The 13399-nt window shown below is 39.7% G+C and overlaps 1 protein-coding gene across 5 annotated transcripts in view; it reads left to right on the top strand.

Annotated features, from left to right (window-relative positions):
* LOC132061819 (chromatin structure-remodeling complex protein SYD) overlaps positions 1-3355 on the top strand; it is a 47662-nt gene extending 44307 nt beyond the window's left edge. For 4 of the 5 annotated variants that reach the window (XM_059454472.1, XM_059454471.1, XM_059454470.1 and 1 more), the window contains exons 35-37: positions 95-1696; positions 1786-1968; positions 2900-3355. In XM_059454472.1, the coding sequence (XP_059310455.1) occupies positions 95-1696; positions 1786-1937 (1754 nt within the window). In that variant the 3' untranslated portion in view covers positions 1938-1968; positions 2900-3355. The remainder of the gene's footprint in view (positions 1-94; positions 1697-1785; positions 1969-2899) is intronic. The other variant, XM_059454473.1, reaches the window with a different exon arrangement.
* Positions 3356-13399: the final 10044 nt, after the last annotated feature.

The following is a 13399-nucleotide window of genomic DNA, read 5'->3' as shown; positions in this document are numbered from 1 at the left end:
AATCAATCTGATAGAGAGTTCGAAAGGCAGGAGCAAATCTATTCCGGTACGCCTGAGGTTTGTGAATCTGACATGATACCTGTTAATTTTGTAGACACTTTTCCCAGCACAGAATCTGGTGCTCGGAAGGAATCCCTTTCACCTAGGCTTGCTTCAAATGCTGAAGCTGTTGAAGCTCTAACAGAAACATTTTCCAGCCGTCATGACACAAATTGTGTAGCTGAATTACAGGGCAACTTGAGTTTGGATGTAAAGGATGATCTTGCTAATTCTGAAGCTAATGTGTCTCAACTGTGTCCAGCTGCTGGGTCATCTGAGAATCTCCCAGAAATAAAACAGGTTGAGGTGGAAGACATGAGAACTAAAATTTGTGAGGAGTCTGCTTCAGATGAAGTTGATGATATTATACCAACTCAAACAGAGAAGGCTGACGGTCAGTGTCGCGATGATTTGTCTGTTGAGACACATGAGAGCAAAAGATCTGAAGATAATGTTGATGTTTTAAATGGTGAATTAAATAGACCTCTATCCAGCACAATTGCTGGAACATCTAAAGAGGTGGCAGATCTGGAGTTAGTTACTGAGGAGAACACAGGAAGGATAAATGATGGCTCAGTAGATTCAGGTCAGGTGGCAGAAAAGTCCGATGATATGGCAATCCGGGATCTTACTGTTGAAGGACAAGAGCGAAAGGGAACTGATGCTGCCAGAGATACTTCAACATCAAAAAATGAGGTGAAATCACAATCTTCGGTCGTAGAAAATATAGAAAAGACGTATAACAAGTCAGTAGGGTCAGGTGAGGTAACAGCTGCTGAACCTCTGATAGAAAAGGCTGAGAACACGCATGTCCTAGACCTTGCCATTGAAGTACAGGGGAACAAAGGATTTGATGCCACTAAAGATGTTTCAAAATCAAATTCTGAACTAAATGAACCTCAACCTGGTGGAACATCTCAAATTGGGATAGGGTTGCAGTTGATTGCGGATAAAAACTCAGAGACAATGAATAAGGTGGATATTTTACCTGATGCTACAGCTGTTAAGCCCCAACCAAGTATCTCTGAGAATTTGAGCACTGGAGATCCTGCACATCAAGGACCAAAGAACCAACGATCTGATGCAACTGAAGACGTTTCAACTTTAAGTGTTGAACTTAATGAATCTCAACTGAAAGCAGCAGGTGGAACTTCTGAAGTAGCGGCGGAGTCTGATTTGGTTTCCAAACAAAACATGGAAATTCATGTGGAGGTTGCTACAGCGGATGTTACAGTGGAGAACGCTGCAGTAGGGAAGTCTGAAAATTTTCCGTCGATAGATATTGCTGTTGAAGGACAAGGGAAGAAAGAATCTGATGTAACAGGTGGAATTTCCAATTCTGAACTCAGTGAACCAAAAACCAGTCAATCCGCAATTGAAGTGGAAACACATTTAACATGTGAGGAGTCGGGAATGAATGACAAGGAGGTAGCTTCACTTGAAGTTGAAGTAGTTGAAACTTCGTTCAGGGATTTGCCTTGTTGTTCTGGCAGAGACTTGGCAGTTGAAGGACAAGAAAAAGAGGAGTCTGCTGCAAGTAAAAGTGTTTCTGACCCCGAGAATGAAGAGCCTAAATGTAGTCCAGGTGCTAAAGCAGAATCACAATTGCTTGCTGAAAGGGACTCTGAGACAGTTCTGACGAAGGACGTAATTTCAGGTATAGCGAGCTCAAATCTGAAATTCTAATTGTGCATCACCTAGTTCTGGTAGTAGCACCTTCAAATTGTTTCTCGTCCGGATTAATAGATGTTTTTCCTGCTTCAGGCAAAGAAGAGAACTGCAGTAGCAAGCAGGCTGGAGATGAAGATGTGCCAACTGGAGCAGAGTGTGGTGATCAAGCATTGTCGTCTGCTACAGGGGCTGGTGATGATAAAACTGTGGACCACTGCAATCATTGATGCTTGATCTGGCATTTCTCCTGTATTTCAGGTAATGTGCTGCTCTTGCCTTTTATAACGATGTTTTAGAACTTGGATACTTTTACCATGTTCCGGTTTTTGTTTTATTAGGTAAATTGTTATTCAATTTAGAGCAGATAAATATTCTTTTGATTGCTGTTATTGGCCACTGCCTGCTTGGATTACTTGTTATGTATGAAAAGGGTTTGTTAAATGCTGAATCATTTTGGTATCTTATTACCCAATTACTAGAAGGTTCTTACTTTAATATCCATTCTCACATGTTACAATTCCTTACTGTAACTTTATTCTGTATGGTTTATTGTAAGGAAACAGTTGATAGGCTGAATTGCCTCTTGTGCAGAATCATGTCATCTGTTTGCCAATAGCCATTCCTTGGCTCATTTGCCTTTGCTATGTAGGATTTTCATATTGCCTCAAGGGTTCTACTTTGCTTGGGCTGTTTTATATTTTTTGTATCTGCAATAGTCATGGCAAGTGGTTTTTACCAAGTTGGGTAACAGCAACAAATAGTGCTTTAAAATGTTTTTTTGACATTGTTGGGATCTTATGTTTACTAATTACAGGCAGAGTGGAATTCTCTGAGCTCCTTAGGCTTCCTGCATCAAATCTTCTCTTTTTAAAGATGGTCTTTGGCTCTTCGTCCCCTTGGGGACATCCAATAAGAAAAAAGTTTTACCTCCTTTTTTATGATATAGTAAACTTCAACCCCCAAACCTTTATCCTGGAGTGCAGCAGTGACCCATTTCCACTTTGTGACTCGGATTTTAACCATATGAGTGGAAGTGGAGGTTCTTAGCACTAGGCTGCCACTCCCTTGGCCCTTACATTGTTTTACCATTTTGAACACTAGCCGAGCTCGTAGTTGTTTCTCTTTTATTTCAGATTTAATTGTTTATTTTATTCATTTTCTTTTCTTTCTTTCTTGTGTGCGCGTGCAGGCAAGCAGTAGAAGGTGGAATCATGCATCTTATTTATCATGCATCTTATTTAAAATGCAATTGTGAAGAGTTTACATTTTGACGATCTTGGGAGGGTAGGGACTTGTATAACTAGCAATAGTTCCCGAAGGATCTTAAGTTCTTCATCCGGATCTCCCAGCGTAAGTTGTGCACTAATCTTTGTTGTCAACAAGAAGCTAAGTGTCTTTTCACCGTATCAGATGGTGGATGAGCAGGATTAGCGTGGCCTTAGCATTATGAAAATCTGCATCTTCAAAGCAGATGGTTCAGGCAATACTCTAGATTTATATAGTAAGGAAACCGGTTGGGACACCTAATTTGCTGTAAATTATAATGTAGTTATTAGCTCATTCTCTCCCTCCCTCTTTACCTGGGTTGTATGCACTATAACCTTGTCTGAAATCTCTGCAGCTGTATCAATATTATTTCCGCTCTGACTTTCCGCTCTAGTCAGAAGCTTCTCTCTCTCTCTCGTGCCATTCCGAGAATGTAAATAGATTATGGTAAAGTTTGATAATTTGCCGCTACTAAGGCAATAAACCTAGGCGTTCACAGTTGAAAGGTTTGTTATTGGCTAGATTGCCATGCCTTGTGGTTGATTTTAGGTGTTCATAGTCGTCTATTTACCGGGCTATACTAGATAGTCAATCAACTAATTTTACCACTTCCTATCTCATTCTTCAACCATTTGTTTATATAATATGTGAAGTTTAACTAATGAAAAGTGCTTATGAATTATAGTAGCAACAACGCAGGCATTCCTCTCAGAAAATGGAGGCTGTTAGGTTAACACTTGACCTCAATCAATAGGCAAACGAAACTGATCAAATAAAAGAAAACCATGCCATATAACGCTTAAGCGCCTTTATTACAATGCTGTATATATAAGCATTTTTACATATTTACTTAATTTTAGCTATATTTTACATAAGCTAGCAGATTAGCAAAACAAATGTAGGTCTTTGTCACACCCGTAAATCTGGGCATAAAAAAGAAAAATTGATTGCCCATGAATCCTCTCTATTCCCGCGTTCAATTTCTAGGCCTTTTCTCTCCCTCAAATAAATTTCAAATCTGTTAATCTCATTCAAAATTCATCGTCGAGGTTTCCAATCGTTAATTTCTCATTCAAAATTCAGCGTGGAGGTTTTCAACTGGAAGAGACCCGTGAAGTGCCATTGTTGCAAGGTTTCTGCCATGCCACTGTTAAATCTTCAATTACAATGTCCACCGTCGTCGGAAATTTGATGTCTTTTGGGCTATAAAACTAGCTTTGTCCTCCACTCCATCTTTAACAAAAAATTCATCAATACCAGCTCCATGTGCTATTTTCATCAATTACCTAATCTTTAAAGAGTTTGGTGTTTGATTTGCGCCAAAAAAATCATGGGAAAACAAGTTGAGACTCCTAGAAAGATGATGAGCTTAGCTAGAGGATCGTTTTCTATCTCTCTGTTTTTCTTATATTTGTTGAGAATAAAACTTGTTTAATTGCCGAAAAATTAGAACTTGATCAGAAGAATGGTTTCTCGTATAATATGATCTGAAAATGAGGAAAACAAACATACCAGGTAATTGAATCTTGAAATGCAAAATAAAGGAAACTGCCAAATGGGTCATATCCTTTGGGAACCTCAATATATTCATCTTTCTTTAGATGAAGAAGAAGAAACAAAGAAAATCAACACACAAAAAAAAAAAAAAAAAAAAGGGAAAATGTGCAAATATATCCCTCAACTTTGTGATTTAGAGCATATAAACGTCGTTAAAAAATAGTACATATATACTCCTACTATTACATAAATGGCGTAGATAAACTCTTTTTCTTTGACGTTTTTTTTTTTTTTTTTTTTTTTTTTTTACGGAAAAGGGCCAGATCTTCTTGTGGACTATACGATATTACACGCTTATGGCCGTCGTTTAAAGGGTGGTACGGATGTGCCCTTACCGTTATATATCTCAGCCACTCGTGCCCTTTATTTAACGGAAACCCGAAAATATATTGGAGGGCATATTTGTTCAATCTTGCATAGTAGAGGGGCATATTTGATCCATTGATGTTCCTGAACTACATATTGTACCAACAGTTCTCAGATTTTTTTTTTTTGTGTCCTTTATGCTAGCTAGTGTTTTTTTTAGTACTACATGTTGAAACTCCACACTTAAAGTGCAACTCCACACTTTGCTCTCTTGTTATTTCATCTGCTTATCAAATGTCCGAAGCTTCGAGTTCATCAAATAGTCGTGGAGGCACTCCAATATGGAGTTGCTGCACTCCATCTCACATCCGGAGACGTTTCTTCAGGTGTCATAAGTCTGATGTAAGTTATCTCTTTTTCCTTGTGATTATTTTTGCGGTAGATCTGTAATTTTTTTTTTTTTTTTTTTTTTTTTTTTATGTTTATGTTTTGTGCGGCAGATCTTTTTCCTTGTGATTTTTGCTGCATGCATTATCGCGTAGATATTGGGACTGAGAAGATGAAAAAATCTCAAAAATAATTATTCAGGTCATCAACAAATTGAAAAAAAAGAAGGATGTTCTCATTAATGAAAATAATCTTTTGAAAAGAGAAAATGGTGCTCTTATTAGTGAAAACAATCTTTTGAAGGAAAAAGTAAACTCTCTTGAGCTTGAAACTTTAAAGGAGGTAGTGATTGAGTTTGAGGCAATTTTTTCTAGTATTAATAATGAAGATTTTATGGAAGTAGTGGATGAGTTTGAGACTTCTTCTACTATTAATAATGAGGATTTTACGGAAGTTGTGGCTAAAGTTGAGTCTTCTTCTTCTATTGATGGAAGACTTGGCAATATGAGGGGAAAATCTATCTCAAGTTATTGGGTTGTCTTGTTTGTTCTGCAGTTAGTTACATGTTATGAGGAAGACTTTAAAAGATGAATGTAGTTGCATTTAATTTTTTAGTTGTATAATTTAGATGTAATGTAATGGTGGGTGGATGGATTGTAATTGTAAACGTTTTTTATGTTTTGGAATCAATGATATTTTGTGCCGTATTGTTGTTGTTGTGCCATAATATTCAGGAACTTCAATGGATCAAATATGCCCCTATACTATGCGAGACTGAATAAATATGCCCTCTAATATATTTTGCGTTAAATCAAGGGCACGAGTGGCTAGAATATATAACGGTAAGGGCATGTCCGTGCTAACCTTTAAACGACAGGCATACGTGTGTAATATCGTATAGTCGAGGGGCATATCTGGCTCTTTTCCTTTTTTTTTTTTAAAATAAATTATTTAGCTTGTTTTTTAATTAAGAAAATGTCATGTGACTTTAAAAAAAAAAAGAGTATACTCATTCTGTTTACTAAACTTATCTTTTTAAAGACACGTGATACTTTTTTCTGGTGGATCGGGTCTGGTTCGTTTAAAAAAAGGGTAAAATCATTTTTTTTAAAGCCATAGAGATATATACACCACTTTTTTTAATGAAGTGTATATCTGCTCTAAACACAAAGTTGAGGGGCATATTTACACCTTTGCTCGAAGAAAGATAGAGAAGAAAATGAGATGAAGATGACGAACGAAGGGGAGGACTGGAAAGATGATTATCAGAAAGAAAGTTAAAGTCTTTTATTTTAGTATTTTGTACGTGTCACCTCTTAATTGGTCACTTTTTCATGTCAGCTGAGAGTAAAAATTGGTGCTAATTTTAGGGGGTCTATGTATTTGGCCAAATACTTTTGGACCCAAAATTGAAAAAAATAAGAAAACGAATCCCAGGCGGCTGGCAGTGCAGCTTCTTTGACCACCCTCTACATTCTCCTTCTTCAACACCATAGATCGATCACAACGCTTTTTCTTAAACCCTTACCCTAAAATCCTCCTCAATGTCGAGACGGCAGGTCTACTCTTCAGCCTGATTTCGTGAAAATCCGTTGAGAATTTGAGAACACTTAAAACATGAAAGTTGTAGATCTTTGAAATATATTTCCAACGATATATAGTGGAGTCCTAACAGAGATCTGTACAAGAAGTTATGCACGTTACAAAAACACTGCACAAAAGCCAACATGGGCCACCCGCGATGGACATGCGGGGCGCGTGCGTGGCCACGCTTTCTTTGGTCCAGCCCGGGAAATCATGCTCTCTCAAGTCTTGAACTGCAGGGGGTCCCGCGGTGGTCCTACATAGTGGGCCCATCGTGCATGGTTTGGGTTTTCGGGTCAAAAGTCGGAGTTTCGTGTTTTAACTCCTATTTAAGCTTGGGGTTATTTCCCTCACATCCCTAATCATGAAAAATCATCCTAAGTCCAGAGAGAACAAGTCCCAAGCCTCAAGAACCCTCCAAGGTAAGTTCAATAGTGATTCTAAGTTGAATCCAGGTCTCTAATACCCTTCTAACTTAATTAAAGCCTTCTAATCCATAGAACCTTGATTGAGACGTTATCATTGTGCGTGGAAACCATAGCATTCAAATGCAAGGAAATTGAACATAAGAAGGTAATCCTTTTCCTCTTCTAATAAGTTGTAGTTGTGAATTGATGAATTCTTGAGAGATAAGTTAATGTGTTTGATAAAGAGAATTATATGAACTATGGTAGGGTTTTGGCATTGTGACTTAGGATTGTTATAATCATATGGGTGATGAAGAATGGTATTAATTCTATCTAATTGGGATTGTAGAATTACCTAGAAGTAATAGAATAGGAATTGGGTGAAGAAATCACCATTAATGGAGGTTGTGGAGCTTTATGCCCACCAAGTGTTTGATGAAATGCCTCGATGGCCAAAACTTGAGTATTGTTGCTAATGTTGATTCCATTGACACATATTGATATAGATTATAGTTGAGAAGGGTGACGAACGTTGTGTTACGCTCAAGGTCCGGAGTGAAGGTATGTGAGACTAACTCTCTACGTTTGGGAATGTTAATGATTCTCCCTACGCAGCGTTCTTTTACAACGTTGCGAATTGCCTCAGAAATATAGTTAAGCTTAGTTCCTTGAATAGTTACAGAACTTCTATTCTCTAGTTTCGTAATTCATTCAAGACTTTCATTCCGAATGTGTGAGCTCAGTACGTAATCTACATAGACTAGTGTGTGATACCCATGAGTCTCAGTCTAGAATACTCAGCATGTTTATAAACTAGTTAAAGCTTCAGTTCTCATAATCCGTCCTTGAATACATGTCTCAGTTTAGTAATGTTCATTATTCCAGTGATCTTAGTTCCTTAACAATAATAAATGAATTTTGAACATATGTGATTGCCCGAGGGCACAGTCTTATGTATACGTATACTTGGCCGAGGCCATTGACTGACGCACTTACTTGGCCAAGGCCACTGATTTGTGCACTTATATTGGGTCGAGGCCCTACATATTATTAATTCAGTTAAACAAGTGATTCTTTATTTTGAATAGGAAGTATTCATATCTTTATCTCTTTGTTTACTTCAGTTATCAGTTCAGTTTCAGTTTCAGTTTCAGTACTTACAGTTCTTTCTTTCAGTTGCTTTACTGACTAGTGCAATTCAAATGTACTAACATCCCTTTTGACTGGGATCTGCATCTCGCGATGCAGGTAATGATTTACAGGGCGACGCATCTGCTAGCTAAGATCTCCAGTATTAACTAATTGGTGAGCCCCAGTTCTTTCGGGGCCTTATAATTTATTTACAGTTTTTAAAGCATTTACAAATAGTCAGGTATGCCAGGGGCCTTGTCCCGACAACAATCAATTTTTTTGACTTCATCAGAGGCTTCATAGACTATATTAGCAGTTAGACAGATTCACAGGCTTTTATGTCAGCCTTATGGGCTACAGCATTTATCTTTAAAACTTTGTTCAGTATTGCGCACTTTCAGTTATTTATTCAGTCAGACTTTAGTAGGTCAGCATGAGTTAAGTTTATTTTTCGCTTTCAGTATATCTGGATACCTCATGTTGATTCAGCCAACCAATTGGTTCACTCAGTCGCATGTAGTTAGGTATCGGGTGTCATGTTACTTCCAGGCCCAAGTTCGGGACGTGACAAAGCTTGGTATCAGAGCACTAGGTTCAAGTGTCCTAGGGAGTCTATGAAGCCGTGTCCAGTGGGGTCACTTTTATGTGTGTGTGCGTGCCACACATGTAAACAGTTGACCATCAAGACATTCAGGATTGTCTCACTTCTTTCATACTCTAGATCGTGCAATTAGAGCTATGACTTCAGGAATCCTTCTAAGTTGTGCGTATTACATATTTCAGAAAATGCCTGCCAAGAGAAAGTACACTAAGAGAACTTCAGCTACTAGCCAGAGGGCTAATGTCGAGACTGCTCAGGAGGGGAACCCTCAGACCCAAAGAGTTGCATCGGGTTCAGCACCCCCACCTGCTACTGAAAGGCCTGTAGAGGTCCCAGTTATTGCGCCGCCTAATGCTTCAGATATGGATGTCAGGCGAGATATCCAGTTGCTCACCCAGATTGTTGCTACTCAGGCTCAGAGGCAGGGGACAAGTACTATTGATGGGTCGGCTAGTTCCAGGTCCAGAGAGTTCCTTAACATGAAACCTCCAGTTTTCACAGGGTCCAAAAAGGCTGAGGATCCGCAAAACTCATTGATGAGGATCAGAAGATATTTCGAGTGATGCATGCTACATACACAGAGGTAGTACAGCTTGCTGCGTACCAGCTGAAGGATGTTGCTAGCACCTAGTATGAAATATGGGAAGAGTCCTGAGGGGAAGATGCGGCTCCTGCCACTTGGAAGGAGTTTGTAGATGCGTTCATTGAGCATTTCCTACCTATTGAGGTTTTCGAAGCTAAGGCTTTAGAGTTTGAGAGACTGAAACAAAATGAGATGAGTTGGACGAGTAATACCTCAAGTTCGTCACTCTGGCCAAGTATGCTTCGGACATGGTGGGCAATATGCGGGCCATAGTTAGGCGATTTGTGTTGGGGCTTTCAGACAGTTTGTTTGTTGATGCTAATATAATTGCGCCGAACAATGACTTGACCATTACTAAGATGGTTGCCTTTGTTCAAGGTAACGAGGACAGGCTGAAGGAAGAAGAGCGGCTACAGCAAGAGAAGGACAGGGAATTCAGCAAGAAAGCTAAGTCTGTAGGAAATTTCAGCCATGGGGGATCTCAAGGAGGTGGTAATCGCTAGTTCTTCAGGAAACCAAAATCAGGACCTGCTCCCTCTTCAGCTTGTGCACCAGTATAGAGGTCCAAATTTAATATGAACAACAGGAATTTCAGCGTAGCAGGGTCTCAGACGGCCAGTGTGTGTTATCAAGGTCCTACAAACCCTTCTTGCAACAAGTATGGAAGGAGGCACCTAGGGGCGTGTTGTTCGGGCACGGATGGTCGTATGGGTGCGGTAAGCAGGGCCACTTTCTTAGGGATTGTCCATCAGCAAGGAAAAATATCGGATGTAATGTAGCTCAGTCCACAAATTCTGCAGTTCCCCGAAATTCTCAAGCCCAACAAAGGCGTGGTGCAGCAAAGTCGGGTAATATGGGCGGTGGTCAGAACCGTTTGTATGCACTGGAAGGTCGTCAGGATATAGAGGCTCGTGGAGATGTTGTCACATGCATGCTAACGGTCCTCACCTTTGATGTTTACGCTCTTATGGATCTCGGATCCACCATATCTTATGTAACCCCTTATGTTGCTAAGAAATTTGGGATAGAACCATAAAAGTTGTGTGAACCCTTTGAAGTGTTCAATCCAGTTGGAGAATTAGTTATAGATAGACGTATATATAGGGGTTGTCCAGTAAAAGTGTATCATCGCCTTACTGTAGCAAACTTAGTAGAATTGAAGATGGTAGATTTCGATGTAATCATGGGCATGGATTGGTTAGCGTCCTGTTATGCCACAGTGGGTTGTAAAACCAAGATAGTAAGTTTCGAGTTTCCCGGTGAACCAGTCTTAGAATGGAAGGGTGACATAGTAGTGCCCATGGGTAGGTTTATTTCCTATTTTAAAGCTAGGAAGATGATCTCTACGAGGTATATTTATCACCTAGTTTGAGTCAGGGATGCAGACTCTCAGGTCCCAACTCTCCAGTCAGTACCTATTATTAATGAGTTTCTAGAAGTTTTTCCTGTAGATCTTCCTGGAGTTCCTCCGATAGGGAGATTGACTTTGGAATTAACTTACTTCCCAGCACTAAGCCAATATCTATTCCGTCGTACAGAATGGCTCCAGCAGAGTTAAAAGAGCTAAAGGCATAGTTGAAGGATCTTCTTGACAAAGGATTTATTAGGCCAAGTATCTCACCTTGAGGCACACCGGTCTTATTTGTCTGAAAGAAAATGGGTCCTGGCGTATGTGCATAGACTACCATCAATTGAATAAGGTCACCATTAAGAACAAGTATCCTCTCCCTAGAATCGATGACTTATTTGATAAATTTCAGGGTGCCCAGTGTTATTGCAAGAATGACCTCAGATCAGGCTACCATGAGTTAAAGGTCAAGGAAGTTGATATCCCGAAAATAGCTTTCAGGACCCGTTATGGGCATTTCAAATTTTTGGGGATGTTGTTTGGTTTGACGAATGCACCAGCTGATTTTATGGACCTCATGAACAGAGTTTTCAAGCTTTATCTTGATCTATTCGTCATTGTGTTTATTGATGACATCCAAGTTTATTCCTGTAGTGAGACAGATCAGGTAGAGCATCTCAGGATAGTGTTGCAGACACTTCAGGACTGAAAGCTTTATGCTAAATTCTCCAAGTGTGAATTTTGGTTGAGATCAGTAGCATTTCAAGGGCATGTTATTTCAGGGGAAGGTGTGAAAGTAGATTCCCAGAAAAATTGATACAGTAAAGAATTGGCGCAGAACCACCTCAGTGATAGACATAAGGAGTTTCTTGGGTATGGCAGGCTATTATAGCCATTTTGTAGAGGGTTTTTCCTCTATCTCAGCTCCGTCGACTAAATTGACTCAGAAGAAGGCCAAGTTCTAGTGGTCTGATGCCTGTGAGCGAAGTTTCGAGGAATTAAAAACGAGAATGACTTCTGCTCTAGTTTTGACACTGCCAGAGGGTACCTAATGTCTCGTGGTGTATTACGATGCTTCAGGAATTGGTCTTGGGTGTGTTCTAATGCAGTATGGTAAGGTAGTAGCTTATGCATCCAAACAGCTTAAGATTCACAAAACGAATTATCCGACTCATGACTTGGAGTTAGCAGCTGTGGTTTTCGCGTTAAAGATTTGGCGTCACTATTTGTATGGTGTTCGCGTTGATATTTTCACAGACCACAAAAGCCTGCAGTATATTTTCAAGCAAAGAGAGTTAAACCTCAGGCAGAGGAGGTGGCTTGAATTGCTCAAAGATTATGATGTGGATATTCTTTATCACCCAGGGAAAGTGAATGTTGTAGCCGTTGCTCTTAGTTGGCGTTCTATGGGAAGTTTAGCTCACATTGATACATACAAGAGAACTATGGTGAAAGAAGTCCACCGCTTAGCTAATCTAGGAGTTTGACTTTTGGACTCTGAAGATGGTGGAGTTGTTGTTCAAAGCAGGGCTTATTCCTCCTTAGTGGCCGAAGTAAAGGTGAAAGAGTTTAAGGATCCCTACGTATTGCAGCTAAAAGAGGGGATTCACAAATAAAAGACGACGACTTTTGAACAAGGGGGAGATAATGGTACCTTGAGGTACATAGGCAGATTATGTGTTCCAGATGTGGATGGTCTCAGAGAGCGAATCATATCAGAAACTCACAATTCCAGGTATTCGATTCACCCAGGTTCCACAAAGATGTATCATGACCTCAAGGAAATTTATTGGTAGAACTACATGAAAAAGAACGTAGCAGATTTCATGGCCAATGTCCGAGTTGTCAACTGGTGAAAACCGAGCACCAGGCCTGGTGGTTTGGTTGTAATATAGAAATTCCCGTTTGGAAATGGGAGATGATAAATATGGACCTCATAACAGGTTTACCTCGCTTATTTCAGAAGCATGATTCTATTTGGGTGATTGTAGACCGACTTACGAAGTCAGCATATTTCTTGCTAGTAAGACCACAGATTCAGCAGAAAATTCTGCTAAGTTGTACATTCAAAAGATCATCCGGTTGCATGGGACTCCGTTGTCCATTATTTCAGATCGTTGTGCTTAATATACATCGAACTTTTGGAAATCCTTTCAGAAAGGATTAGGCACAAGAGTAAACCTCAGCACAACTTTCCATCCTCAAACAGATGGCCAGGGAGGGCGCACTATTCAAACACTTGAGGATATGTTGAGGGCATGTGTTCTTGATTTTAAAGGTAATTGGGATGATCACTTACCTCTCATTGAGTTTGCCTATAATAATAGCTACCACTTTTGTATCAAGATGGCACCGTACGAAGCTCTATATGGGCGAAGATATAGGTCACCGATTGGTTGGTTCAAAGTCAGCGAAGCAGAGTTGTTAGGACCAGACTTGGTCTACCAGGATATGGAAAAAGTCAAATTGATTTAGGAGCAGTTGAAGATGGCTTAAAGTCGTCAAAAGTCCTATTCGGA

This window comes from Lycium ferocissimum, chromosome 7 (genome assembly GCF_029784015.1).
Source record: "Lycium ferocissimum isolate CSIRO_LF1 chromosome 7, AGI_CSIRO_Lferr_CH_V1, whole genome shotgun sequence".
NCBI lineage: Eukaryota > Viridiplantae > Streptophyta > Magnoliopsida > Solanales > Solanaceae > Lycium > Lycium ferocissimum.
Note: the sequence above shows the minus strand (reverse complement) of the source record. Positions and strands in the feature narration are given on the sequence as shown.